Raw genomic sequence first — 26220 nt, forward strand, 5'->3', positions numbered from 1 at the left:
GAAAGGAATGAAAAAGGAAGCATGTTCCCTGGGGTTTTTGCTGGGTCGATTAGAAAAGTTTTTCTCCAAGTGTGGTCCCTGGACCAGCCACATCAGCATGCACACAGAGGTGATGCTGCAAGCCAGTGTTAACCCTTTGTTTGCCATAAGCATCTATAGACACAAGCGGCGGACCTTCCCCACACGCCACATGCATCTACTCGTAGAGCCGCAAACCTCGCTTATCAACTCTGGTCACCCAGTTTTAAAATTAGACTTGTCAGTGACATCTCTGGGTTTGTAAAGAAAATCACGGTAACTTAAATTCGTAAATATTCCAGCGCATATGGAAGAAATTCCAGTATCGATATATAGGGCTGCCACTCAGATGCGCGAGAGATAAACACTGCAACACTTGAGATTTGTTTGTGTTATCATGAATTTCACGCCTAAAATGGTAAACATGGTGTGTATTCTTCATTTATTTACAGATTTCGTCTTTGGCGCATTAACAAAATTTAGTGTTTTGGGGGCTTTTTGTGTCGACTGTTTATTTTTATTTCGTGCTCGCTTTTGATATTTCTGTAGAATTGAAAATTATCATTATTCTATTGTTGAATTTATCATTGTAATATATTGTGCAAATAAAATTCAATCCCCATAAATGGCATCAGATAAAGAAGTAATTGAACCAAGCACCTCGCAAGAAGAAGATGGCATCCTTTATTCAACTCCAGAGTCAGATGAGTTTTTAAATTAAATTCAAAATATTGTGGCGTGTGGGGATGGTTTCCATTTTGGATGCATGGCAGTTAACCGATTAAACTGGGAGATGACTTTCGTTCCCCGGGGTCCTTTCCCACCCCACCCATACAGCAGCATGGTTAGAAGCACCTAATGAATTTTTTTATTACCAAAATATCAATAGGGTAAGTGGCTCTACTCACCTTCTTAAAAATGTTCATGCCAAGGTCAGAAGAAAGATCTGGGACTGCAGACCTACGCAGATTGGTCAAGGACACCTTGGAAAAGGCCTCAGGACTGAGAGATTTTTCATCTTCATTACACTTCATGGTGAGATCCTTAATAGATAACAAAGGTTATGACTAACGACTAATGACTAACGACTTAGGGCTTTATATCTAAATTAGAGTCCCGGTGCATGAAAATCATGCACTGGTGGGGGGAGAGTCCCTCAGCCCAGCCTGTGCCCTCTCACGGTCTGGGGCTCTCACAGTCCGGGACCCCTCGCTCCTTACTGCTAACCTGCAGCAGAGGCAGGAGAGGCTCCCATCACCGCCGCTGCACTCACCAGCCGTAAGCTTGGCTTCTAGCTAAGTGGTGCTCCCCGTGTGGGAGTGCACTGACCACCAGGGGGCAGCTCCTGCATTGAGCGTCTGCCCCCGGTGGTCAGTGTGCGTCATAGCAATTGGTTGTTTTGCCGCTTGGTTGATTTGCATTATTAGGGTTTTATTATATATATATATATATATATAATAGGGTTTTATTACTTTATTATATATAAGAAAGTTAGGGTACTTTCTTACTGAGATATATTTTTAGTAGAAATATGCCTCCTGTGTTGATATCTATGAAATATTTAACTTGTATCCAGACTTTCAGAATCCAAATCCTGCTACTGAGGAGATATATTTCATATTAATTATAACTTCTGTTTGGAGTTTTCCCCAGTGAGACTATGAAGCTCCAGGAAAGCTAAGAAAATAAGGATGGCATAGGTATCTTTTTCTCTTATTATTAAAAAAAGCGGCTTTCTATTCAATGATTCACCAAAAGAGATATTTACTTTGTGCATAATCAGCTACTACTAAAACAGAATCTATTTCCTTTTCTCCCTGATATTGTATTGCTTATGCTTATTTTCAGAACATGCAGATGTTTTTCAGACACAGCCAATTCACATTTAAGTAAACCCAAATAACTGGGACACTCCGCTAATCACATTTTTCTTCATGTATTCAATACATGATGTGGATGAGAAAGAGGGGCAGAGTAAGTGTTCAAGCTGCTATAAGGACATTAATTTACCAAAAAGTGATTTTCAGGGGATGTCATCCCAACATTACATTCAGTTTACTACTCCAATCATCTATCCTATCTAATAAAAGACAAAAAGGGTAATTGACCGTACATTTGCTACGCTTCCCATTGGCTAATCAGGGTGGTATGCAAATTAACCACCAAGAAAGATGGCAGTAAATTTGCATACTAGGCTCCAAGGGGTGGAGCGAAGCCAAACATACCCGAAGCCTGCCGAGCAGCGAGGCCTCAATGCCCCAGGATCAGAGGAGCCAGGAGGCCTCATGCCCCCGGGGTCAGAGGAGCCACGAGGCCTCATGGCCCTGGGATCAGTGGAGCCACGAGGTCTCATGCCCCCGGGATCAGCGGAGCCACGAGGTCTCATGCCCCCGGGATCAGCAGAGCCCGGAGGCCTCACGCCCCCAGGATCAGTGGAGCCACGAAGCCTGACAGCTTTGGTGGGAAGTGGGGGGCTCTGGCCGGAGCCCAGCCAGAGCGAAGGCCTGGGTCCTAGGTGCCAGAGGAAAACTGGTACCAGCAGCCAAGGGAAGGGAAGGTCTGTTGCACAAATCTCTTTGTGCAACAGGCCTCTAGTATTTATATAAAAACCTAAGTGACTGTCTGACTGTTGGACTTTCTGACCAGTAGCTATGACATGCACTGACCACCAGGGGGCAGATGCTCAACGCAAGAGCTGCCAAGCTGCGGTGACTTGGCAGCTGCCGTTTTCGGGTGATGCACCTGGAACCAGAGAGGAGGGAGCCTGATTCTAGGGTGCATCACCCGAGAACCACTCTCTCACATTCCAGGACCCCTTGGGGGATGTTGGAGAGCTGGTTTCCACCAGATCCCTGCAGGCCAGGCCGAGGGACCCCACTTGTGTACGAATTTGTGCACCGGGCCTCTAGTCTATAATAAATAACAAGACTATATATCAGAAAACAATATTCCTAATGATGACGCTGAGGCACTAGATACTTTTGAAATGTGGAAAAGAGGTTAAATCATAAGTAAAACTCTAGCATCACACATTTTATAATATTGGTAACTAACATATTATATGTGTGAAGTCTCTATTAAGTAGTGCTTTGATTATCTAAGACCCAATTTTCCATTATTTTGGATCAACGGAGGCTTACTCTAGATTAGTGTGGGAAAAGGAAATTGAGATAGCACTTCTTTGAATGGGAAATTAAATGCTAAAGACCAGCCAAGGGGTCCAACCGTAAAAGATGCAAGAGAAAGGTTAGTAGCATCACAGTAACCACCAGCCAAATATTCAGCACTGGGATAAGTAGGCGCTGGATACACAGAAGAAAAAGAGAATCTGTTATAACCACAGTTATTGATTCAAATGACAGTGAACCAAGTCTCTCTTACTTGGGTTTTGTGGGTGTTCACCAGTGAGGGGGCTGCTGCCACCATTGAGCTGCTCCTGGGTCTGGGCAGGAGGGGGATATCTGGCTCTGGGAGCTTTTCTGGCTTCTCTTCCAACATGTGTCTCAGCCTTTGTAGATAATACATCAGAGACCACTGAGTGCCTTCCTCAGACCAGTGGGGCTGGAGTAGGCAGCGAAGAACAGCAACATCAAAGTAGGTGGCATAGCGGGACCTTTGGCATGGAGGTATCACAAGAGAGACCCTGTTCATGGCAGAAAGATGATTACATTGGCAGTCATACATTCCAAAGGGCGGCACATGGCTTTTAGCTCTTCTTTTCTCATTTTTTCATTTATTCATTCACTTAATTTACTGGTTACTCTAATATCCTCCAGACTGGTCTCATTCCACTTTTGCTAGACATTGCCAGGAAGTTGAAACATGGAGAGAGGTATAAATTATTCAAGCAAAGTTGAGGATTGGGCAGGAGGGTGGATGGCACTTCAGTCAGAGGGAACAATGCCTACAAAGGTATGGAGTTTTTAAAATATCATGAATTAGGGAAAATCACAGGGAATTGATATAGCTAGTAATTTGGGTGGTAGACAATGAGGAGAATCTATAGACACAGATGAGGCTCAGATCATGATGTCTCTCTTATTAAACTGAGCTATCAGGTTTGACTTTTAGCACAATAGAAACAGGAATGTGTGCTTAATTGGGCTATTTTAATTTCAATTGTCATAATCTATATATATAAAAGGCTAATATGCAATGTGTCCCCTTGGGAGTTCGACCGAGAGACTCGGAGTTCAATTGTTCGCTATGTAATGTGCTGACCACCAGGGGACAGTGCGGAACAAAGGATGGCCCCAGCTGGCAGCCAGAAGGCCCTGATTGGTCCTGATTGCTGGCCAGGCCTAGGGACCCAACCCATGCACAAATTTTGTGCACTGGGCCTCTAGTATGATATAAAAACACATGGAAACTGCAAAGTACAAAAAACACACAAAAGTTATACTATGAAGAAAATAAAAACATTTTGAAAACTCAATTTATGTAAGATAGCCAAACTAATTTTTAAAATCTTGAGATTTCAAGGTTCTGGAGTTCTATTATTCAATTTAAACACATGACCTATTCATTACTTAGCCATTACTTTAATTGTGCTACAAAACGGTTTTTAGCAATTACTCAACATAATACATCATCTTAGGGGATATGAAGGTAAGAACGTAAATTTAACTTCCTTGCCTTGAGGAACACATGGTCCTGAGAAAAATTACAGACAATAAATAACAAATTATAAATTTAGAACTCCTGGGATCAAATATGCAATCTTAAATCTAAACTTAACTGCCAAGTATAATTTCTTCCTAAGTTAGATAATACAAAAGTGCTATCAACTAGCAAATGGTGCTACCCACACATGAAGAGCTTAAGGAAAAACACAGCCACTTAGATTCAGAGAAATTTTCCTAAACTTCCCCAAACCATACTTTTTAAATTGAAGGTTATAATTTATTATTGGTCCAAGAGATTAATTCAAAAGGTTGTGACTGCTATTAAAAAGTTAACTAAAATAAAAACCATCAGACACAACAAATTAAGTAAGGATTTATCTGGTTGGTGAAACTTTTGTTTCACCTCACATCTTTGTCATGAATCCTAAGTCCTTGGGACAAATTTCATTTTTAACTGAGAAATGGAAAAAAGAGGCCGGCAACTCCAGAATTCCATCAACTAAGTGTCCCATGATTGTTAAAGCTGTAAATCCAAAGCAGTAAACAGGTCATGGGCCCACTTATCCACGCCAGACTATTCCCTTCAGCCCAGCTGGTGAGGTTCAGTGGTTGAGTGTCGACCTATGAACCAGGAGGTCATGGTTCGATTCCTGGTCAGGGCACATGCCTGGGTTGTGGGCTTGATCCCCTATAGAGGGAGTGCAGGAGGCAGCCAATCAATGATTCTCTCTCGTTACTGATGTTTCTACTTCTCTCTCCCTCTTTAAAATCAATAAAAATATATTTTAAAAAAGGGAGGAGGGCAACCTATGTAATACTTTCAACAATAAAAAGTAAAAGAAAAAAGCAAATGGTTAACAGAAAAAAAAAAATGGAATATTCCCTTCATCTCTCCCTGGGTGAACTGGTTTGCTTCCTAAGATGGCTCTGTCACTTTAATACCCAGAAACATTTTGCCTAACACGAATAAAATGTATTTTTTACTTTGGGTTGCAGTAAAAAGTTTTAACTATACAAACCCAGATCAGGACAGGTGCCCTGTGAATCATTTTCACAGCCTCTCTACTTCCTGATCAAAGCACATGTTACACTTCACTATTTCTACTCTCAGTACCATTGTACAGCCTGCTGAGGAACAACTGCCTCTGTACACAGTGGTTTTGAATGTCAGTGATATCTTGTCATCTAAACAATATGCTTGAATATTTTAGTTGATAAGTGGCAAACTATGTTAAAATTCAATCACATCATGTGCTACAATACTATTTATGTAACTGAGTTGGCAGTCACATGAAGAAGAGAAACTTTCTACATTTGATATGGGACTTTTGCACTGGAACACACAGTGTTCCCCTGGGCAGGATGGTTCCCCAGATTCTTTGTCCATCGGAGTCAAAGAATGAATCCACAGATGGAAGATAGTATAGCAAAGGTGGAAACTTAATTGAAGAACAAGTACAGACTCCCACGTGGGGAAGGGGAAGAGGAAAAAATCTCACAGCACAGACTGCCACTCAGGGAGGAGGAAAGAGTCCCACCAAGGTCCGCCCCCCCCCTTTATAAAGGCTGCAGTTCTTGTGTCCTGATATCCCCTCTGATTGGTCAATACTCCCTTTGATTTGGTCACTATAGCAACTCCTGAGCTCAAGGGTCAAGCAGCACTTGGGATGTGTGAGGCCCTCCTCCCTCATTGTTCTCCCATTCCCTCTGGGCTTTCTGCCTCCTTTATTTTGTAAATATAGATCTTTTTATGGAAATATAGCTGTTGCCTCTTCCTTGCCTTATGGAAATGTAACTGCACCCGGATTCCCTTTTGTTATGGAAATGTACCTTCTCCCAGCTCCCTTGTCTTATGGAAATATAACCTCTGCTCTGTCGCCTGGTGTTTTTTCCTTGGACCCTTAATTTTTAAAATTTCCTAAACCTGCCTATTTCACCCCTAAAAATTCCTATATCACAATCAGCATATACTGGTATGTTATGCTGGAGTTCATCCTTTTGCCAGGGAGCTAGAATACTCTGGACATCAGCTTCATGGCAACTTTCAATTCATCAGAAATCCCGTAGATCACGCCTCCAATCACTTCTCATCAATCGAGATGAGGTATCCTCCTACTCTCCTTGCTTTTTCTCTCCTTCCACTCCTCTACTCAAACTCTTCTAAAAGACAGAAAGTTCCCACCCTCTAATCACATGGTTGGTTCTCCTGGAAACCAACCCCAAGTCTTAGCTGCATTCCAAATGTTCCCTTAGCATCACTCATCACGTAGGAAATTCTAAGGGTTTTAGACGCTCTTGGCACAAAGGCTAAATATAGATTTATTATAAATAACAACATCATAAATTCCAACCAAAATTTCAAAGGGATTTATCTCTTATACATCAATAATACTGTTCTAAAATTTAACTGGATGGATGAATAAAAATTTGAAAGTAATTAAGAAAGGTTTAAACAAGAGTGTAAAGAGTATAAATTGCCAGATAATAATCTGTTCACAACGATATATTTAACCAATGTAGTACTAATTTAGGAATAGATAAGAGTTCAATGGTATACAATATGGAACTATAAAAAATTCAAATATGTATAAACATTTAATATATAAAAAGATCACACATCAAATTAGTGCAAAGGATACTATATTCCTATATAATAAAACCTAAATATGCAAATCAACCGAACAGCAACCAGTCGCTATGATGCACATTGACCACCAGGAGGCAGATGCTTAACTCAGGAGATGCCCCCTGGTGGCCAGTGCACTCCCACAGGGGGAGCACCGCTCAGCCAGAAGCTGGGCTCACAGCTGGTGAGTGCTGTGGCAGTGGCAGGAGCCTCTCCCGCCTCTGCTGCAGGCGGGTGGTAAGGAGTGAGGGGTCCCGAACTATGAGAGGGTGCAGGCTGGGCTGAGGACCGCCCCCCCTCTGTTCCCCAGTGCACGAATGTCCTCTAGTATATATAATAAAATATATAATATTATCATAATATACTTCTCTGAAAAATTTAATTAGGCCCATCTTAATTAGCATATTTTATTCCCCAAATAAATCAAGGTATATTAAGATTTAAATGTAAAAATATGAAACCCTAACACTACTAGAAAAACATTTTGGCTATTTTTTTTTAAATATGTTTTTTATTGATTTCAGAGAGGAAGGGAGGAGAGATAGAAACATCAGTGATGAGAGAGAATCATTGATCGGCTGTCTCCTGCACACACTGCTCCTCCCTACTCCCCACCGCCACCACCCCTCCCCCCGGCCGGGGGATCGAGACTGCAACCCAGGCATGTGCCCTTGACTGGAATCAAACCCAGGACCCTTCAGTCCACAGACTCTATCCATTGAGCCAAACTGGCTAGGGCTTGGCAAAATTTTTTATAAACACTGAGTAGAAAAGAACTTTATAACAATCTAATGGTCTCAAATTTAAAACAACACAAATGTCCATCAACAGGTGAATATGTGGCAGAATAAACACAAACCAAAAAAGCTACAGGAACTGTCAAGAAGTAAGACCACATACCCACCAGAAATATGGCTAAGAACAGGCAGAGAGCAGCTGGATCCCCACATGGCTACTCATTTCACCTAAAGGTCACCCCCTTGCTTCACTATAATACATCAGTGTGGTAAACAACACACCCCATGCCACCATGATGGAAATGGAAAGCCTCTATCCAGACACAAAAAGGCCTACAGAGCTCCTCTGAGAAATCTCTACTCCTTTCCCAGGAAAATCCTGAATATTCCTCCCCCTTACTGAATTCCCAATTAAATGAACCTCAATAAAGGAAGTAAATTCTGCTTAAGGGAGGCTGCTCTTTCTATGGAGTAGCCTGTTCTTTGTCTCACTGCTTCACTAATAAACTCACTTTCCCGTGAAACCATATGCTGGCTCACATTTGAACTCTTTCTTGTGTAAAGTCAAGAACCCGCAGTGGATCTTGGACCCTCCTGTCCCTTCACTGGACTACTGCTAAGCAATAAAAGACAGAGAACTATTGATATATACAATAATCATGCTGAATTTAAAAAGCTGCCCCCCCCAAAAGAGTATGTTTTAATTTATATAAAATTTTTAAAAAATTCAAATTAATTTATGTGACAGAAAGCATATCAGTGGTTGCCTGTGGATGGGGAAAGATTTACAAAAGGACAGAGGGAACCTTTTGGGGGAGTGATGCCTATGTTTACTATCTTTGTTTTCATATTTCACAGGTATAGACATATGCTAAAATTTATCAATAGTACACTTCAAATATGTGCAGTTTATATATATCAATAATATCTTGATAAAGCTATTTTTTTAAAGACCTTGTTGAAAAAATGGTGTTAGAGTAAGAGGATGCTGCATGGCCATGCTCTCAGGAACAACCTGGAATTACAACTGAAATATGGCAAGGCTTCCTGAATAATCAATGGAAAACTCACAGGAGAGAACCCTGATACCCAAGCCACTTGGTGTATATCCTATATAATAAAAGCCAAATATGCTAAGTGTCTGGTCATCTGGTCATCCGTTCAACCAATCAAAGTGTAATAAGTTAATAATATGCTAAGGCCACTCAACCGCTCCCTATGATGTGCGCTAACCACCGGGGGCAGACAGTCGACTGGTTGACCAGTCGCTATGGCGTGCACTAACCACCAGGGGACAGACACTCTGACTGGTATGTTAGCTTGATGCTGGGGTCCAGCCGATTTGACTGAGTGAAATGGGCCGTACACACCCTGGAGCTCCCCGTGGTCCCTCCCAGGCTGGCCAACCTCCCACGTACCTCCCCGACCCCGATCATGCACCGGTGGGGTCCATCGGCCTGCCTGTGCCCTCTCACAATCTGGGACCCCTCTGGAGATCTCAAAGAGCCGGTTTCAGCCCGATTCCGCAGGCCAGGCCAAGGGACCCCCCCACCAGGGGGGTGCACCAGGCCTCTAATATTGTTATAAGCCTCTTCCCATAGCTTGGAGCAGATGGCTGGCACCTGCAGAAGCAAGATAAGATGAATTCCCCTTTGCTTGACCACCCTCTGCACTCTCTTCCCTTGACTGACTCATGCACTCCCCCTGACCCTATATTGCATACTTCTACCCTATATAAGAGAACCTAACCACCCCCTCAGGGCTGACACTGACACACTGGTCTCAGCCCACTGTGAGAGAATGTAATAACATTTCTTAAACTCTCACAACGTCTCTTGGCCTGGCTCCTTTCGGCAAGGGCCTAACAATAAGGAAGGGGAAAATTACAAAGAGGCACTAGCAAACTTTTGGAGGGTGAAGGATAGATCTATTTGGCTGTGGAGATGGTTTCACGGCTGTATCCAACATATAATAAGGCAGAGAGTGATTGGAGCTGAAGCACTGGGGTTCTGTTTAGTTCTGCTTTTCAATATACAAGTAAATATGCTACACTTTCCATGGTAACCATTTAATAAAAATAGAAAGTTTTCTTCCAATAAAAGACAAATGGAGATCGGAGAAAGCTCATTAATCAATTAATAGGCAGAGAATAAAAGAAAAAAACTCATAAAAAGCTGAGTAAGTAAACAGCCCAAAATAATATGGAAGATATAAATAAAAATGGCAATCATAAAAATAATCACCAAATAAATATACTAATAAGATACAAATTATCATATTGAATTTAATATACATATATTTTTACACAAATTTGTCTCATTAGCCCCTGGATGATGTGCTATGTCTGCTTTTCCACAGTATTTATTATCTAACTTTTTATTATGAAATCATTTTAATAAAAAGGCTGAGTCTCAGAATTTTGTGAGTTGCTGAGTTTTCATAAGAAGCATAAAGGGTTAGAATCAAAATTAAGGTTTCTATCCCGGGCAGGATATTTTTCATTTGCCTCCAACCCCCACTCCCTGACCCCATTCACTCTACCTTCACTACCTTGCTGTCCTGGAAGATTGGTTCATATGGACTCTACGCAGGAGTCTCTGGCTCCTGGTTGAATCTGGCAAGAGGAGGCTCCCAGGAAATAGGAAGGCAAAAGGACCAGGATTTCTTTCAGAAGGCTCCACCCTCCCAGAGATTTGCCTAGGGACGGCACTGTGATCTAGGGGGGCGAAAAGAACTGTGACTACTGATGGTTGCAGATCTTGTTAATCATTCCCTCCATAGAGTTCTTCACAACTGCTCACTTCCTCTGTCCCTTCAGGCCTTGAGCTCCTAGGCCTCCTGCTGGCCCCATCCATGATCCCTAGAGAACTGCACTAGCTCTTGTGGTTCCCTACATCCTGCCCAAACTTTTGTAAACCACCTGAACAGAGCAAGAGCAGGACAGACTTTCTGGACACCTTTGACAGTCCAATATGGAGTCACTGTCAGCTATGGCAATTAGGTCAAGTGCTATGTCAAGACTAAGGCAATGGGGTGTTACAGTAACGCTCCTAGGAGGGATCTGAACACCCGAAAGCACAAGTCTGGACACATGATAAGGACTCTATCCGGACATCGACGGAATGGGACCTTCACCCCTTGTGAAGAGCTATAAAAACTCAAAGCTTTAACCATCCAACGCTTAAGCTTGGCCATACCATGGGGCATGCTCAGAGCCCTGCTGGACTTCCACTCCACTGGACAAGATCTGCCACTACAGCTGCCACACTTGAGGCCAATGTCCACCTTTCCATCTGTGAATACCCCCCTGACTGGGACTTTGTTCTGGAGGTTCATTCTGCTCACTTCTATCAGGTAGGCTCCTCTTCCTCTGTGTATAACCTGCGGGTGACTCTATTGGCTTATTGGGGAGGTTTCCCCTAATAAACCTGGCATTGTGGAAAGACACAAATGTGTGTGAGTGGCTCCTTTCAGGGATGCCCTTGCCCATGACACAACCTATTTTGATCGCTTCACAAATTACCTAAGTGTGACCTGTTTCCTGACTGATTATATCCTGAAGCCCAGTTTGATGGAAAATAACCTTGCTTCTCATTTCTACCAGTTGTTTTTTTTTTAAAGAGGCCTTTACCACTCTTCCCTCCCACCCCATCCCATGTTTAAAAATGCATGGACTAACCCACTCCTCTCAGCCTATCCTTTATACCTAGAATAATGAGATTTTTTCCCCCAGAAATATACTCTTGACTTTATAAAGAAAGACAAAGTATGAGGTTGGCTGGCTACCAGCTGGGTAATTTTAGGTTCTTCCGGGATTTGTGGCAATCATCTGACTTATTGTAAGAGCCTGTGAAAACTGTTGTTTTCTGGACTAAGAAGCTGTTCAACAGAATTATTTATCCCCCATTGTATTAGATGTCTTTATCCTTTTACTTTCTGCCCTACACCTCTGTGTCCCCAAATATTTCTAGTTAGTAATTTAGGGAGTTGCATAAATTTTATTAAATCCCTAGGGCAGTGTTCCATATAATGAGATGCCAATGGACTACTTCCATGAGAATTACAAGGGCGACAGGGAGGACAAAAGCTGTTCAAAATGCAGACTCCGGACTTACCAGAATTGCTGAGGACAGAACCCAGAAATCTTTATTTTAAACAACATCTCCAAGTAATGAAAATAAATAATCTTAATAAGATTAGAGGACAATTGCTCTAAAAAAAAAAACATGTAAAGCTTGGGCTTTGTACTTTGAAACCAACATCCAAAACAATTCCTATATGGAAACACTAACTGGAATGATATGTTGGCAGTTTTGTCCCCGAGGGTGCCAGCTGATTATATTTCTGACTTTCTCTACACGCAAAATTTATTTGAGTGTAAGTAATTCTAACTGTGCAGTTGAGTCCCATAGTCATTCACTACTTCCTAACAGAGTATGTCGGTTCAGTGATGGTGAACTTCACAATAGCAAGGCTTCACCGATATAAAGCTGTAATTGACATTAAAAACATGTCAGTAACTTCAATAATTAAAATTTGTAAATAAATTTACATTTCAATTGCTTAATATTTAAAGAGACTCCATTTGAAACAACAATGAATATAAAAGGGTATTCTGTAGCAAATATTTATAAACTTCATATTGGTTGTTATTCAAACACTAGTTTATTTTGCTTAAAGTATAAGATATACTGGAGTGAGTAATCAATAAAAAACAAAGATGATCATAAATATATTTTTATAATTTAAGATAGCATTATTAGAAGTAGCTAATGTTTCACTACTAAAAAGTCATTTTCGTTAACATTAACCATCTATCTAATAAACTTTTGAGGGGGAAAAATACAAAACTAGATAAAGAAGCTCAGTAATTAGAGAGTTGGCCTGTGGACCAAAAGTTTGCAGGTTCAGTTCTCAGTCAAGGGCACATACTTGGTTGCAGGTTTTCCAGCCCAGATGGGGGTGTACGGGAGGCAACCAATGGATGAATCTCTCTCACATCGATGTTTCTCTCTCTCTCTCTCTCTCTCTCTCTCTCTTCTCTCTCTTCCTCTCTTTCTCTAGAAATCAATGGAAAAAAATATCCTCAGGTAAGAATTTAAAAAATAAAAAAATTAAAAAAACTGGATAAAGATGGTATGGGGACAGTTTAGTGTATACGGTAGAAATGTCCTTTCCAACTCTAATATCCTATGATTGTATAAATGACTTTGTAGGAAAAAATGAAAAATAAAATTTTTTGAACCTTTTATTCTAAATGGTATATGTAAAAATAATAAAGAGGAGTACATAGAAAAAAATAATGATGTTTGTATCTACCTAATGACCTCATGGATGATTTTTATTTTCAAATAAATATTTTATATCTTTTAAATCGTTATAGGCTATAATTAACATATATTTTTATATGCATAGAATAAATAACACATTGTGACCAAAAAACGACTGTTGAAAAGGCAAGTGTTGTTTTAATCTATTTTCCAACTAATTGTGGCTTCAGGAAGCTAAGTTATTAGTAACTCGGGTTGGAGATGCTGGTAGAGGTCATCCAAAGCAGAAAAGCATTCCAGAAATAATCTATGGAGTCAGAGAACTCTGGAAATCAGTCTTGACCCTGTGCAGTATTTAATGAAGCAGAAATTAAGTCTATGCATATGCTAATTAAAGATGAAATCTCATATTAATTTTAACAAACTGGCTACCTGTTCATTGATTGCTGAGTTCAGGGAAGAGTGCTGTTCAGTTCAGTCAAGGTTGGAGCAAAAGAGATAATAAATTGGATTTGTTTGATACAAGCAGACAGCTTTTTTCCTAGGATATTTGCATTGCTTTGTTATCAAAGTTCTTTCCATTTTGGATTAATACATGAATTCTTCCAACTAAGATATATTAACATTAGCATTTTCTGAAAGGTCTACCTTGGGCATTGTTTCCCTGGCAACCAATCACTGCTGCTAGGCAGGGAAAAGGCCTAATTCATTCTTCTAAAGTGTCACCAATTTACATATAATTCACACATACATGTGTCAAACAATGCATATATATGTAGATGTCCAACAATATCACAGGTGAGAAAAAAACAGTGTCCTTCCAGGAAGTGGAAACCTTGGACACTATAGTAGCCTTTGCCTTTATAGCCAAATCAGATTGGAGCCATTAACACTTAATTTTATCAAAGAAAAAAAAATGTGATGTGCTATTTGTATTTGCAAACTTCCACTGCTCTCTGTGGTTGAGAAAAATAATGTAAGAAATATAGCCTCCTGGATATTCTATGGCCTCAAGATTTCACCCTGATATTGTTTTTAATAATTTTTAAAAGTCAGACAGAAGCATAGTATTTGAGGTGAGAAATTCCTTATGCATAAAACATTTTGGAATTTGTGTAGGACAGAATTAGTAAAGGAGGAATATGAGGATACTCTATAACTAATAGGAACATGTACAGAAATAGTCATAATAATTATCATATATAAAATGATAGTGACACCATCATTACTTTTGGTTGCAGCCAGCCTCCAAAATACCAATGATCCCTTCCTCTTGGTAGTCACACCTTCATATAGTTCCCTCTCACTCTACCAGGGTTGGTTGGAGCAGGCCATGGAATATAGTGGAAGTGATCGTATGTCTCCTTGGGTATTAGGTTATAAAAGACACTAAAGCATTTATCTTGGTTGCTCTTTCTCTTTCTGAGATACTGTGTTTTTGAGAAAGCCAGCTGTGTCACGAGCAGCCCTATGGAGAGGCCCAGATGGGGAAGAGCATCTGGCCAGCAGTGCAGTGAGCTAGAAAGCAGTCTTAAAAGCCCAGTTAAAGAAATGTGTTTAACAAACTCGGTGATCTAACTAAGGAGATTTCCAGAGAAAGGGTTGAAAGTGCTTTCTGATTTCTTCTTGCTACTTATCAAGTTGAGAAAGAAGATACATGAACTAAACAAAGACCCGTTAAAGACTAATGAGCTGGGACTTAATGATTTTGAGAATTCTCAGCCCCTCCAGATGGGAAATAATGCTAAAATTAAGAAATGACTTCCTAATTAAGAGCACTGAAGAAATAAAATAAGCTATCTCTTCTCAAGGGGTTTATAATCTAGTTTGGCAATGGACACATAATAACTAAATATAATACATGCAGAATCAAATATATGATAAATAGAAGTTCTAAGAAAGTGATAAGGGACTATGGAGGAAGGGTTGTAAAAGGGTTCCTGGTGAGTATGTGCCCTTTAAGCTGCACCTTGAGTGACGTGTAGATATTGGCAGGGAAAAGGATAATAAACCTCAGCATCTCCTTTTGTTTATCCTAACAAAGGATCATCTTGCCTGAGGTATTTCAGAATCACCATATCTAGACTTTCAATGGGCAGCAACCATGTACTTTGGTAAAATGCAAAACACATAACCAATAGAAGGTGCCTGTGCAAAATAATTCATTAGTCTATACGGATGGACCAGACAATGTTTGCTCCTCTGAGGAGGAGTGAATTACTGCTGCTGTCCTCAACGGGCTTCTGTTTTAATTGGGGAACCTAGGCAAATAGTATTACTTTTATTTTAGACATTATATACAGATTGCATGAAAAAGGAACACAGCTCAAACTGGAGAGCTTACAGTATTTTTAATAGGCTGATTCTTGAGTTGCATCCTGAAGGATCATCATTAGATGAAAGGAGAAAAAGCAATATTACATGAGGAAAAGACTGTTCCAAAGTTAGAATTTGAAAGTGAACATGGAGCATTTAAGGAACTCTAAATAACTCAGCAGAGTAAAGCATAAATGTGAAAAGAAACGGCAAGAGAGGAGAGGGGGAAGGCAAGCCTACACATTGCTGAGAGTGTTTCAGTGGTTAAAATGTTGTTGGTGCATCAGATCTGATTGTTACCCTTCATGTTCCTTCCACATTAAAAATGATGTGAAGTGCTCATCACCACTGTTGACCTGGTGCAGTAAATCATGTGAATAAACACAATCTCTGCTTACACAACTAAAGTTGCTGTTAAAAAAATTCACATTCTCAACCAGCAAAAGATCATTCAACTAGCTCATTTGCTTTTAAAGTTCAAAATAAAGATATGATGATAAATAACTATCTATATATTACTTTTTTAAAGTACTACATACTGGTTTTTTGGTTTAAAAGCAATTATATTCATATGGCTCTATGCTTTCAACAATTCTAAGAAATCTTCATACAATATTGCACCCATGTAGCCTGGTTTGGTGCCATAAGCCTGGTTTGGATCACCATCAATCGATCATTAAAAAAATTACCAAATAAAATAACAAGCTAATACTGACAGGAAATATTTGTGAATCATCTGTGTTTGTGTGTTGTTGTTTTTTATAAAGGATTTTTATCCAGAAAATATAAGAACTCTTATAATCCAGTAAGAAGACAAACAACCCAGTTAAAACATAGGCAACAGATCTGAATAGTAGACATTTTGCTAAAGAGGATATGCAAATAGATAAGAAGCACATAAAATATACTGAATATTATTTGTCATTAGGGAAATATAAATTAAAACCACAATCAGTTCCCACTTCAGACCCTGTAGAGTGGCTGCACACTCTGACACAAGGATAAAAAGAAAAGATGAACTCACTCATTTTTAATGGGAACATAAGATGGTGCAGCCATTTTGAAAAGCTGTTTAGCAGTTTCTTTAAAAGTGAAACATAAATTTACCATACAACCCAGAAGAACTGAAATTCCTAGGAATCTACCCAACAGAATTGAAAACATGGCCACCCAACACTTATATGTGATTATTCATAGCAGCATTATTCATAATAGGTAAAAAGTCAACACAACCCAAATATCTATCAACTGATGAATAAACAAAATGAAATATGTCTATGCAATATAATACTATTCAGCAATAAAAAGCAATGTAGCCCTCACTGGTTTGGTTCAGTGGTAGAGCATCTGCCTGCGGACTCAAGGGTCCCAGGTTCGATTCCGGTCAAGGGCATGTACCTTGGTTGCGGGCACATCCCCAGTGGGGAGTGTGCAGGAGGCAGCTGATTGATGTTTCGCTCTCATAGATGTTTCTAACTCTCTATCCCTCTCCCTTCCTTTCTGTAAAAAATCAATAAACTATATTTTAAAATAAATAAATAAATAAATAAATAAAATAAATAAATAAAAAGCAATGTACTATTTGTTATGATGTGAATGAACCTCTAAAATATTATCTAAATGAAGGAAGCCATATGCAAAAATATAATTCCATCTATTTGAAATGTCCAGAAATGCAACTATAGAGAGACATAAAGTATACTAAGTAATCATCTAGAGTAGGGTGTGGGAATGGGAGTGACTGAACATGGGCACAGGGATATTTTGGGGAGATAGCAATGTTCTCAAATGAGATCAGTGAGAAATTTACACAATTCTGTAAATTTGCAAAAAAAAATAATTAAATTATACATGTAAATGGGTGAATTTTGTGGTATATAAAACCATCTTCTTAAAATATATTTTCATTGATGTCAGAGAGGAAGGGAGAGGGAGAGAGAGATAGAAACATCAATGATGAGAGAGAATCATTGATTGGCTGCCTCCTGCATGCCCCCCATTGGGGATCAAGCGCAACCTGGGCATGTGCCCTGACCAGGAATCAAACCGGCAACCTCTTGGTTCTTGGGTCGACGCTCAACTGCTGAGCTACACCCGGCTGGGCTATGAAACTATTTTTAAAATACTTTAAAAAAAATAATATCCACTAGACCAGTGATGGCGAACCTTTTGAGCTCGGCATGTCAGCATTTTGAAAAACCCTAACTTAACTCTGGTGCCGTGTCACATATAGAAATTTTTTGATATTTGCAACCATAATAAAACAAAGACTTATATGTTTGATATTTATTTTATATATTTAAATGCCATTTAACAGAGAAAAATCAACCCAAAACATGAGTTCATGTGTCACCTCTGACACGCGTGTCATAGATTCGCCATCACTGCACTAGACAGTAGCCTCCTTTGAAAACGGAGAAATATAAATGGTCTCAGGGTCTCTCACTCAGTAGGTGGCGCTTCCGGTTGGGTATAAAGGCACACCTCATGAATCCAGGCTCCATCATTTCAGCAGAGAGTAGGAAGAAGTAAACTAATGTTTGTACTTAAGGAAGGCATTTTCTAAGCAAATTCACCATGTACACAAGCTAACAGGGGCAGAGCTGGAATGTTTACAAAGAACAGATTTTTCAATCCCCTGTGAATACTGTAGCAGCACCCACGTTAATACCAGGACCTCCTGGTATAAAGTATTCTCATACATTACAGCAGATCCTTTCGCATCCCCACAACATAATCCTTTGATAGATCATTGGAGTTTCTGTATTTAAATATTAAAAATATTATCCAATTCAGACATGTATTCCCACTTCCACTCCAGTTTGTTTAAGTGAGAGCCATTCATAGCACACTTCTGGAATTATTAATGTCATTATACCTTGACCAGGCATATACATCCCTCATGCATATGCACATTCTAAGGAACGGAGACTATACAAGTAGCCAAAAATGCATGTTTAGATTTTGGTGACTGGGGATACATTTTGCCCTTAACATCATGTACCTGGAATGCGATGGACCTCTTTCCTGGGAAGTTTGGGAGGACAGACTTCCATCAAAGGAGTTTCGGTGGCAGCCTGACATGGTGGCCTGGGGGGAGATGGAATCTGACTGGAAGGTTTCACAGACCACCTGGAGGCCCTTTAGGAGGAAGAAATAGCAGATTAATCTTTTTTTCCCTCAGGTACACCCTCCAGAATCAGCTATCATATTACATACATTGGTGTTTTTTTTAACTTAAAACATTGCAGCATAGCTCCTTTTACAGTCATAGACCAAGGAATTTTGCCTTCAACTAACAGAGAGTGGAAATGGACTTGGAGAGAGCACTGGTGTCAATCTAAGCATTAAGCAAAGTATTTTTATATACTTGATTTCATTTTTCCCTTACTCAGTCCCTTTTCACCTCCATATCCAGTATCCACAGGAAAAGAGTTACAAACCAATAATTCATCAGATATGCCAATACTGAGGTGGACCAAATAGAGTCATGAGGCTGAAACCAAGCAACAGGTTAGTAAGAGCTAATCAAATAGAAGCTAGACATGAAAGTGGAAGTGCAAGGTTTAGGTTTTTCCACCATTCAGCAGAGTAAGGACACAATCTATGTATTTTTCCAGTTGGATACAATGACCTTTATTCTGAACAAAGGCTCAGGGGCTAAAACTGCATGCTCTGTATATTGGACATAGTGCTTCATTAATGGCAGGGATAACCAGGGTCTTGTAATAATGGTGATGCCAGGTGGCAGAAGCACAGAGAACTAGAGAGGGGAGCTTGGTCTTTAGATAATGGATCCACTGTAGGGTCCTAAGAAGGAAGGGATATGACAAAACGATGACACCTGGCATATAATAAGCCTCTGTGGAATGGTGAGTTACTAAGTAATGCCTTGGGAAGATTAGTCAGACATTATTAATTGTTATTTATGTGAAGCAGGAGAGGCTAGAGGTAGAAAATCCAATTAGGTGGTTCAAGCTTCATTCTAGTTATGAGGACTTGGATTTAGAGGGTAATAGTAGAGAATAAAGAGCACCTCTGAGCTACATAACAAAAAGAAAACAAAATATGATTTCTGAGCAAAAAAATCAAATAGAGAGGATTAAGGAAAATGAAATATGACATTTATGCATTTTATCTACGATGTCATCAGTTATAAGATACACCATTATTTTATGTTCAATTAAGGAAAAAGCTAGGACACTTCTTATCAGTGAGGACTTCCCATTTCACACTTATTAAAGGGGCTATCTCAGACTTATGTAGGTATAGATTTTGATTATATATTCATCAGTGTGTCTGTAAAAAGAAAAATATAAGTGAACTAATTTGGTGTAGGCATACCTAATTTTTTTTTTTACATTTAGAAATTTTAACCAGAGTTGTTGATATGTGATTTTCCATGGAATGACTTTTTCTGTGTCAAGAATGTTGTTTTGTAAAAGAGTGCACCACTATACCCTCTGCCATATTCTTCTAAAACCACCAATCCTGATTCTGCAAATTCAGATGCTGGAATGACCAAACTCATGCTGTGCAATAATGACAACTATATCAAGACTGCTACCCAGCAGGGAGACTGTAAGAGGACAAAGATCATCAAATACACTCAATTTCAAAAATGTTAAAAGTGAAAAAAAATACATGGTAGGAGAGATGAAATGTAGCATATAAGTCACAGTGTCTGTATTGAGCAATTGCTCAGTAAATAGCACCCCACAATTTTCAGTTTGGAGGGCATAAAGGATGATGAAACTCCTAGTAGTAATGCTCCATCATTTGAAAAAAGGATCCGATTTTGATGGAAGCCAGCAAGTTGTAACTTGTGCATGTTGAATTGGAGGTGAAGGCAGGTCATTGGCACACATGATTAAGTTAGTGGCAGGAGCTTCGAACTACTCTTGCCTTCATTTCTTTCTTTTCCAAACCAAATAGTGCATGAAAAATTTCCATTGAATTATATTTGATTTATTACACATAATCTGTTTTATTGTATTAGTCTTGATTCCTCATTAAACATTTCATTTCCTTAAGGGTAGGACTGTATATTGTGACTCTTTTCTACTCCCTCCTCCCTACCTGCTACAGTACTGTCATACTTACATGAGGATTGCCGAACAAATATTAGGGGACTTAATAAATGACTTAGAACAAGATGATTAGTTAATGTGGGACGAAAAATGATAACTAACATTTAATGTTACATGCTAGCCATTGAGATAAAGCGCTGCTTACCACACACTAACCAATAGCTGAACACTGTCTTGTTTCAGCACCCCACCCACAATTCTGAGAAGCGCATAAGATCATTTTCCACATTGATAGATATAAAACGTGAGGATGTTTAAAGTTTCACATGCAGGCAGGAAGAGCCAGCACTGAAGCCAAGTTGAATCATCCTAGAACTCATGTCTTACCCTTCATACTACACAGTGTCCAAGGAATGACCGCCCCCTTTCTTTTCCGAATAAAAATGAACTCACCTCTCCATGACTTGTGTCCTGATTTGGTGATTCACAGGTCTGACTCTGACTGTTAATAGGAGAGCTTCTCTTAGCTGCAAAGATGGAAGAAATTCTATCACAAATTTTATAAGTTCATTTTATTTTATAAGTTCATTTCATTCTCAAATAAAAATACCTATTTTTACAGTTCATTATCACCTTGGAAAGAAGACATTTAATAACATATGTTGGAAGAAAAATCAAATAACTAATTCAAAAATTAGCATTTCTAGGTTGTCAATCTAGATCTGGTCATCTATTCAGTCTGACTCAATAGATTAAGATGCTAAAAAGTTGGCGATACTGAAAACAATAAAATTAACATCTACCTAGTACTTAATATCTGCCAAGTCTGTTACAATTGTTATATATCAACTTACTTAACCCTTAAAGTAATCGTATAATAGCATATGGTATATTATTAGACCCATTTTACAGGTGAGAACATAAAAGCACAGCAAGTTTAACTTGCCCAAGGTCACACCCTTTTATGAAGGCTCCAGCTCAGGTTATCTGTACTTTCATGACCACAATAAGCTGCCCCTGAAGTACCATAATTCAAATCATTTCCATCGTTAGCTAAAATGGCAATGCTCCATTTGAATTGTGAGCAATCTGGTGCTGAAAGTGGTTTACCAACCTCACAAGATAAGAAACCTGGGGGGTGTCAACCATGTGCCATTGCTTTTTCTTCTGGCCCCGTTGTCTAAGCAGAGTTTAATTTCCCTCAGACGTTGGGCACCATTCCCAGTCCTCGGGGATCAGGAAGAGGGAAAAGAACCCACTGTGGAATCATCCGGAAGCAAAGGGAGGGGAATAGTCCAGGTACTATTCACGCGGACATGAATTCTCAATAGGTTTTGTACATTGGTTAAACGATCGTTTGGGTATGAGGAAAGAGAGGGAAGGAGGTAGAGAGAAAGAGGAAAAGAGAGAAAACCTAAGTCTGAGGTGACCTCTACATTCATATAGGAAAATGGGAGGTCTGAAAACAAATGAAAAAAATGTTTTACACAAAGACATGGCTTTTCAGTAATAGTTTTTTACTGAATATTTTATTTTCTTATGTGTTATTTACAACTGTTTTTAGTTTTTTAACCTCCTATATATCTTCTCTCTCAGATTACTTTAATCCAATGAAATAACCTCATTCTATCCATGGAATCTGAAATAGAGCGATCCTGGCTATGGCTCTTTCCTTATTTAGTTTCTTGACATTTAAACCATATGACAGACTGTTACTCTTGATTTTATAGCTTATTTCAATAATTCATGTATTGCATGCATGGAAGTTGTGGGGTTAATCTACTTTTACTATATGAAAAATGTCATCTTTTTGAATGACTATTGTAAGCATGATAAACGTCTTATCCTACAGATGAATAACATGGCACTCCTAGTTTACAAAATTCCTTAACATATTTTGTACCTTGAAAAGTTGTATTAAGTTACACAGGAAGTTTAATGGACTTATTCAAAGTCACATAACACAACAGCATATGCCCTTGGTTTGGAGTTTGTGATCATGAGAATGACTCCTGTACTGGGCACACCTCAGTAACCCCCTAGAGAAAGTTCCTTTCTCTTGGCTTCTTTAAGGCAAATGCTCCCATCACCCTCCTTCCTGCACATGAGGAAGTCTGCTGAGACCAGCTCACTGGGTGTCTGAGGCACCAACCTGTGATGATGTTCCTGATGGGCTTCACCAGTGCCGTGAAGCCAGACACTTCGGGCTGTCTGTGCTCCCACATGGGCTGCCATATAACAAGCCCGCTGGCCAGTCGGAACGTGAGGTCAGATTCCTGGGGGAAGAGAAAATCCAGGTCTAAGTGGCCTCTAAGAACTGGTTGAAGGGACCAGTCCATGCAAGGATTAACATCACTCACAAGATTATTTTCAAAATGGGTTGACTTTCCAAATCTTTCATCACACAAATGAGTGTTTCCATGGTAAACCAATAGTCCTAGGTTATCGTCACAAATACTACGGAAATCACGGTGGTCTGCTTTAGGCAATATTAGTATTTAATTAAAATTCTGCTTTGGGCAAAGCATGAAACACACAAATTATTGTTTTGTATTAGCAGTGACCGAGGCCTGTTTATTTCAAGTCTTGGCAGATCTCTCTCCTGTGGTAATCATTATTATTCCTCTTAATTGTTTAATTGTCTGTCTTCCTCATAAGGCAATATCCTCAGATGCTGGCTATTTGACTTTCTATTCTCCAGTCCACCTCTTGTTCTTGCATTTCATGGGATCAGGAACATATATTTAGATTCTTCCTAGTGTATTATTTTGTAGTGTTGCCTTCTCAACAATCTTTAACTTCTTAAGGGTGGGGATATATCAGGAATCTTCCCTTCCCCACAGCCCCTATCATCATCATAATGCTTAACACACACAACAGAATTGGATGCACAATATGCGCTCAAAAAATACTTGCTGAACTGCACTGACTTTACAACCCGAACTCACTCAATGTATCTACAATTAAAGGTCGATTGCAGGGAGCACATTTTGTGTTTCATCATCACATCATTTTGAGAGGCTACGCTTAAGATGCATTCTCCTATTGCATAAGTACAAACACGTGACATTCTGAGATTACATGTTAAACAACTCAGCCTCTCAAAACAAAGTAGAGATGGAAGCAGAGAGTGTGGTAGATTAATGCACACAGCTGAGACCCAGACATTCACTTAGGGAAGTGATTTGCAACCTTGGCTGGCATATTATAATCGCCTGGGGAGCTTTTAAAACACAGGGGGCCCGGGTCCCACTTCCTTCCCTTCCCAGACCAATTAAATTAGAGTTGCTGTGAGGCTTTCTAAAGTTCCCCCTGGTGACTCCCTTCACATAGACATGTTTGAAAACCACTGATCTAGAAAGATAAGAGCTGGGAAGAAACTGGAGAAAAAGTAAAGCAATTTTGCAAATGGTAAATCAATGTAGCTCAGTGTCAAAGGAAGCCTCCGCTGGAAAGCCTGAGGAAATACCCAAATAAATCTGCATATGGGGAGAGAGAGGGCTCTTCTGTAGGCTATTGATTGGGATCCTGGCACCACAGCAGTGCCCACAATAGGAACGCCTCTAGGACTCCCCGTGGAAGTACATTCATTCTGTAAGCATTTAAAGACCACCCACTATGTACCTGGTGCTATTCTAGGTTCTGGGATACATCAGTGAACAAAGCATACAAACCCCCCTGCTCTTCTAGTGCAAAGGAGAATAAAGCAGGTACAAAGATGTGTCAGGCGGTATTTCTGTTTTAGACTGAGGATCGCCAGGGAAGGCTGTATTGTGAAGGTTAACTTTTGAGAAAGGAGCTGAAGGAAATGAAGGAGCTGCTATGTAGATTTTTGTAAAAAAAGCATTATGTGAAAAGGGATCAGCAAGCACAAGGTCCTAAGAATGCCTCATGTGTGAACAAATAGCCAGGAGACGAGTGATTTCAGAACAGTAGAAAAAATATGGTCATAGAATTTACCGATTTCCAAGTAATACAGGGCCTGATAGGCCACGTTGGGGACTTTGGCAATGATTGAGTAGATGGGAAGCCACTGGAGGGTTTTAAGTAGTGGAATGACATGATTGGGTGTATGCTTTGGTAGAATCTCTCAGGATATTGAGCATTAAGGGCAAGGGTGGAAAGGGTGACTTAATTAGGAAGCTCTATTCTAGGGGAAAGATGATTCAACTAAGGTGCCAGTTGAGGGCCAAAGTGGAAGATTCTGGACACATTCTGAAGATAGAGCTTACTGATCAGAAGTGGAGTGTAAGAGAAAAAGGTGTCAAAGACTTTTGGCTTTGTCATTAATGAAGATAAAGGAGGAACAGGTTTGGGGATATTCAGGAGCCTAGTTTTAGACATGTTAGGTGTGAGATGCCTGTTAGACATTCAGCTAGAGATACTGAGTAAAAAGCTTGGCGGGCAGGTCTGGAGTGAAGGAGAGAGCAACCCCGTTCCCTTGAAATGGACGTGGGGAAAGCTGCATAGCATTAAGTGTGGTGTCAGAGCCAGCAAGCAGAGAACTAATAGTAAGCAAAGCTTATCAGATTTGTCTCCGAAATGCAGGACACCAATCTCAATTGACCTGGTTTCAATAATTTTGTAGTTTCTGAGCTCAGTCCTTTTACCATGTTTCTCATAAGTAATCTTGACACAAATTATACTCCATGGACACTGCAGCAGTAAGTGAGCTCTTATATTAAACCCTGGTGGTAATCACTCACTGAGAGTTACTGTCATCATTTTATTTCATCTGATGTACTCCCAACTAGACTGTGTATCTCTTGAAGACAAGCTGAGACCTCCTTCTGTTGTGTGCACTTACCCTCAAGCATCATACTTATTTATTGATCGGTTTTAGTTTCCCCAAATAACACCAGTAAATACGATCACTCTTCAGACCTGAATACTTGCAGAACCCATGGCTTTCTCTTGATTTCCTTCATAAGTTCTCTTAAGTTAGCTGAATCCATAAACTCTGGAGCCCTAATTCCGCTTCTAAAGTCCTATGTAATGGGCCACCCAATGCTATGTATGCATACATGACCAGAAACTCATAGCTGGAGAAGATAATCTTTATCATTCAAACAGCAAGGGAGCATACAATGATCTCAGGTACTGAAAAGTACTAAAAAAGAAAAAAAATATATAGTCATGTGCTTGTGGCACTAAAGTAGCCAGGGAAATGCTTTCTGAGGTGGTGACATTTGAGTTGTGAGTAAATCCATGAGAAGGACATGGCCATGTACAAATCTAGGGGCAAAGCATGGCAGTAAATGTTTCAAATGGAAGGAAAAACCAGTGCAAGGAACTGAAGGCAAGAATGAGCTTGTCCAGTTTGAGAGTGGAGGTTAATGAACAAAAGAGAGGCTGGTGAGATGGAGGGTGATGAGACCGAGAAGGTAGGCAGGACCCAGGACCTGCAAGTCCCGTAGGCCAGAGAACAGTCTCAGTTAAAGCAATGCCTTCCATTGAGTGTAACCGTTATAAAAAGACTTTTTAAAATGAAAAGTTAAAGCTTTCAAAGTAGCTATTTAATTTGATCTAACAACATTTAAAAATTTTAGTATGTTTCATGGGCAATGCGGCCAGTGCATGCAAATCATTTGAAATTCA

At 39.7% G+C, this 26220-nt stretch overlaps 1 protein-coding gene across 1 annotated transcript in view; it reads right to left on the reverse strand.

The window, feature by feature from the left end:
• Positions 1–26220, reverse strand: part of UNC80 (unc-80 homolog, NALCN activator) — a 207940-nt gene that overhangs the window by 169545 nt on the left and 12175 nt on the right. The window contains exons 4-8 of the mRNA XM_015558108.1: positions 22775–22898; positions 21076–21149; positions 18597–18733; positions 3400–3661; positions 927–1061 (exon numbers count right to left, since the gene is read on the reverse strand). Of these exons, the coding sequence (XP_015413594.1) occupies positions 927–1061; positions 3400–3661; positions 18597–18733; positions 21076–21149; positions 22775–22898 (732 nt within the window). The remainder of the gene's footprint in view (positions 1–926; positions 1062–3399; positions 3662–18596; positions 18734–21075; positions 21150–22774; positions 22899–26220) is intronic.

Source organism: Myotis davidii, unplaced genomic scaffold (genome assembly GCF_000327345.1).
Source record: "Myotis davidii unplaced genomic scaffold, ASM32734v1 scaffold268, whole genome shotgun sequence".
In the NCBI taxonomy this organism is placed as follows: Eukaryota; Metazoa; Chordata; class Mammalia; order Chiroptera; family Vespertilionidae; genus Myotis; species Myotis davidii.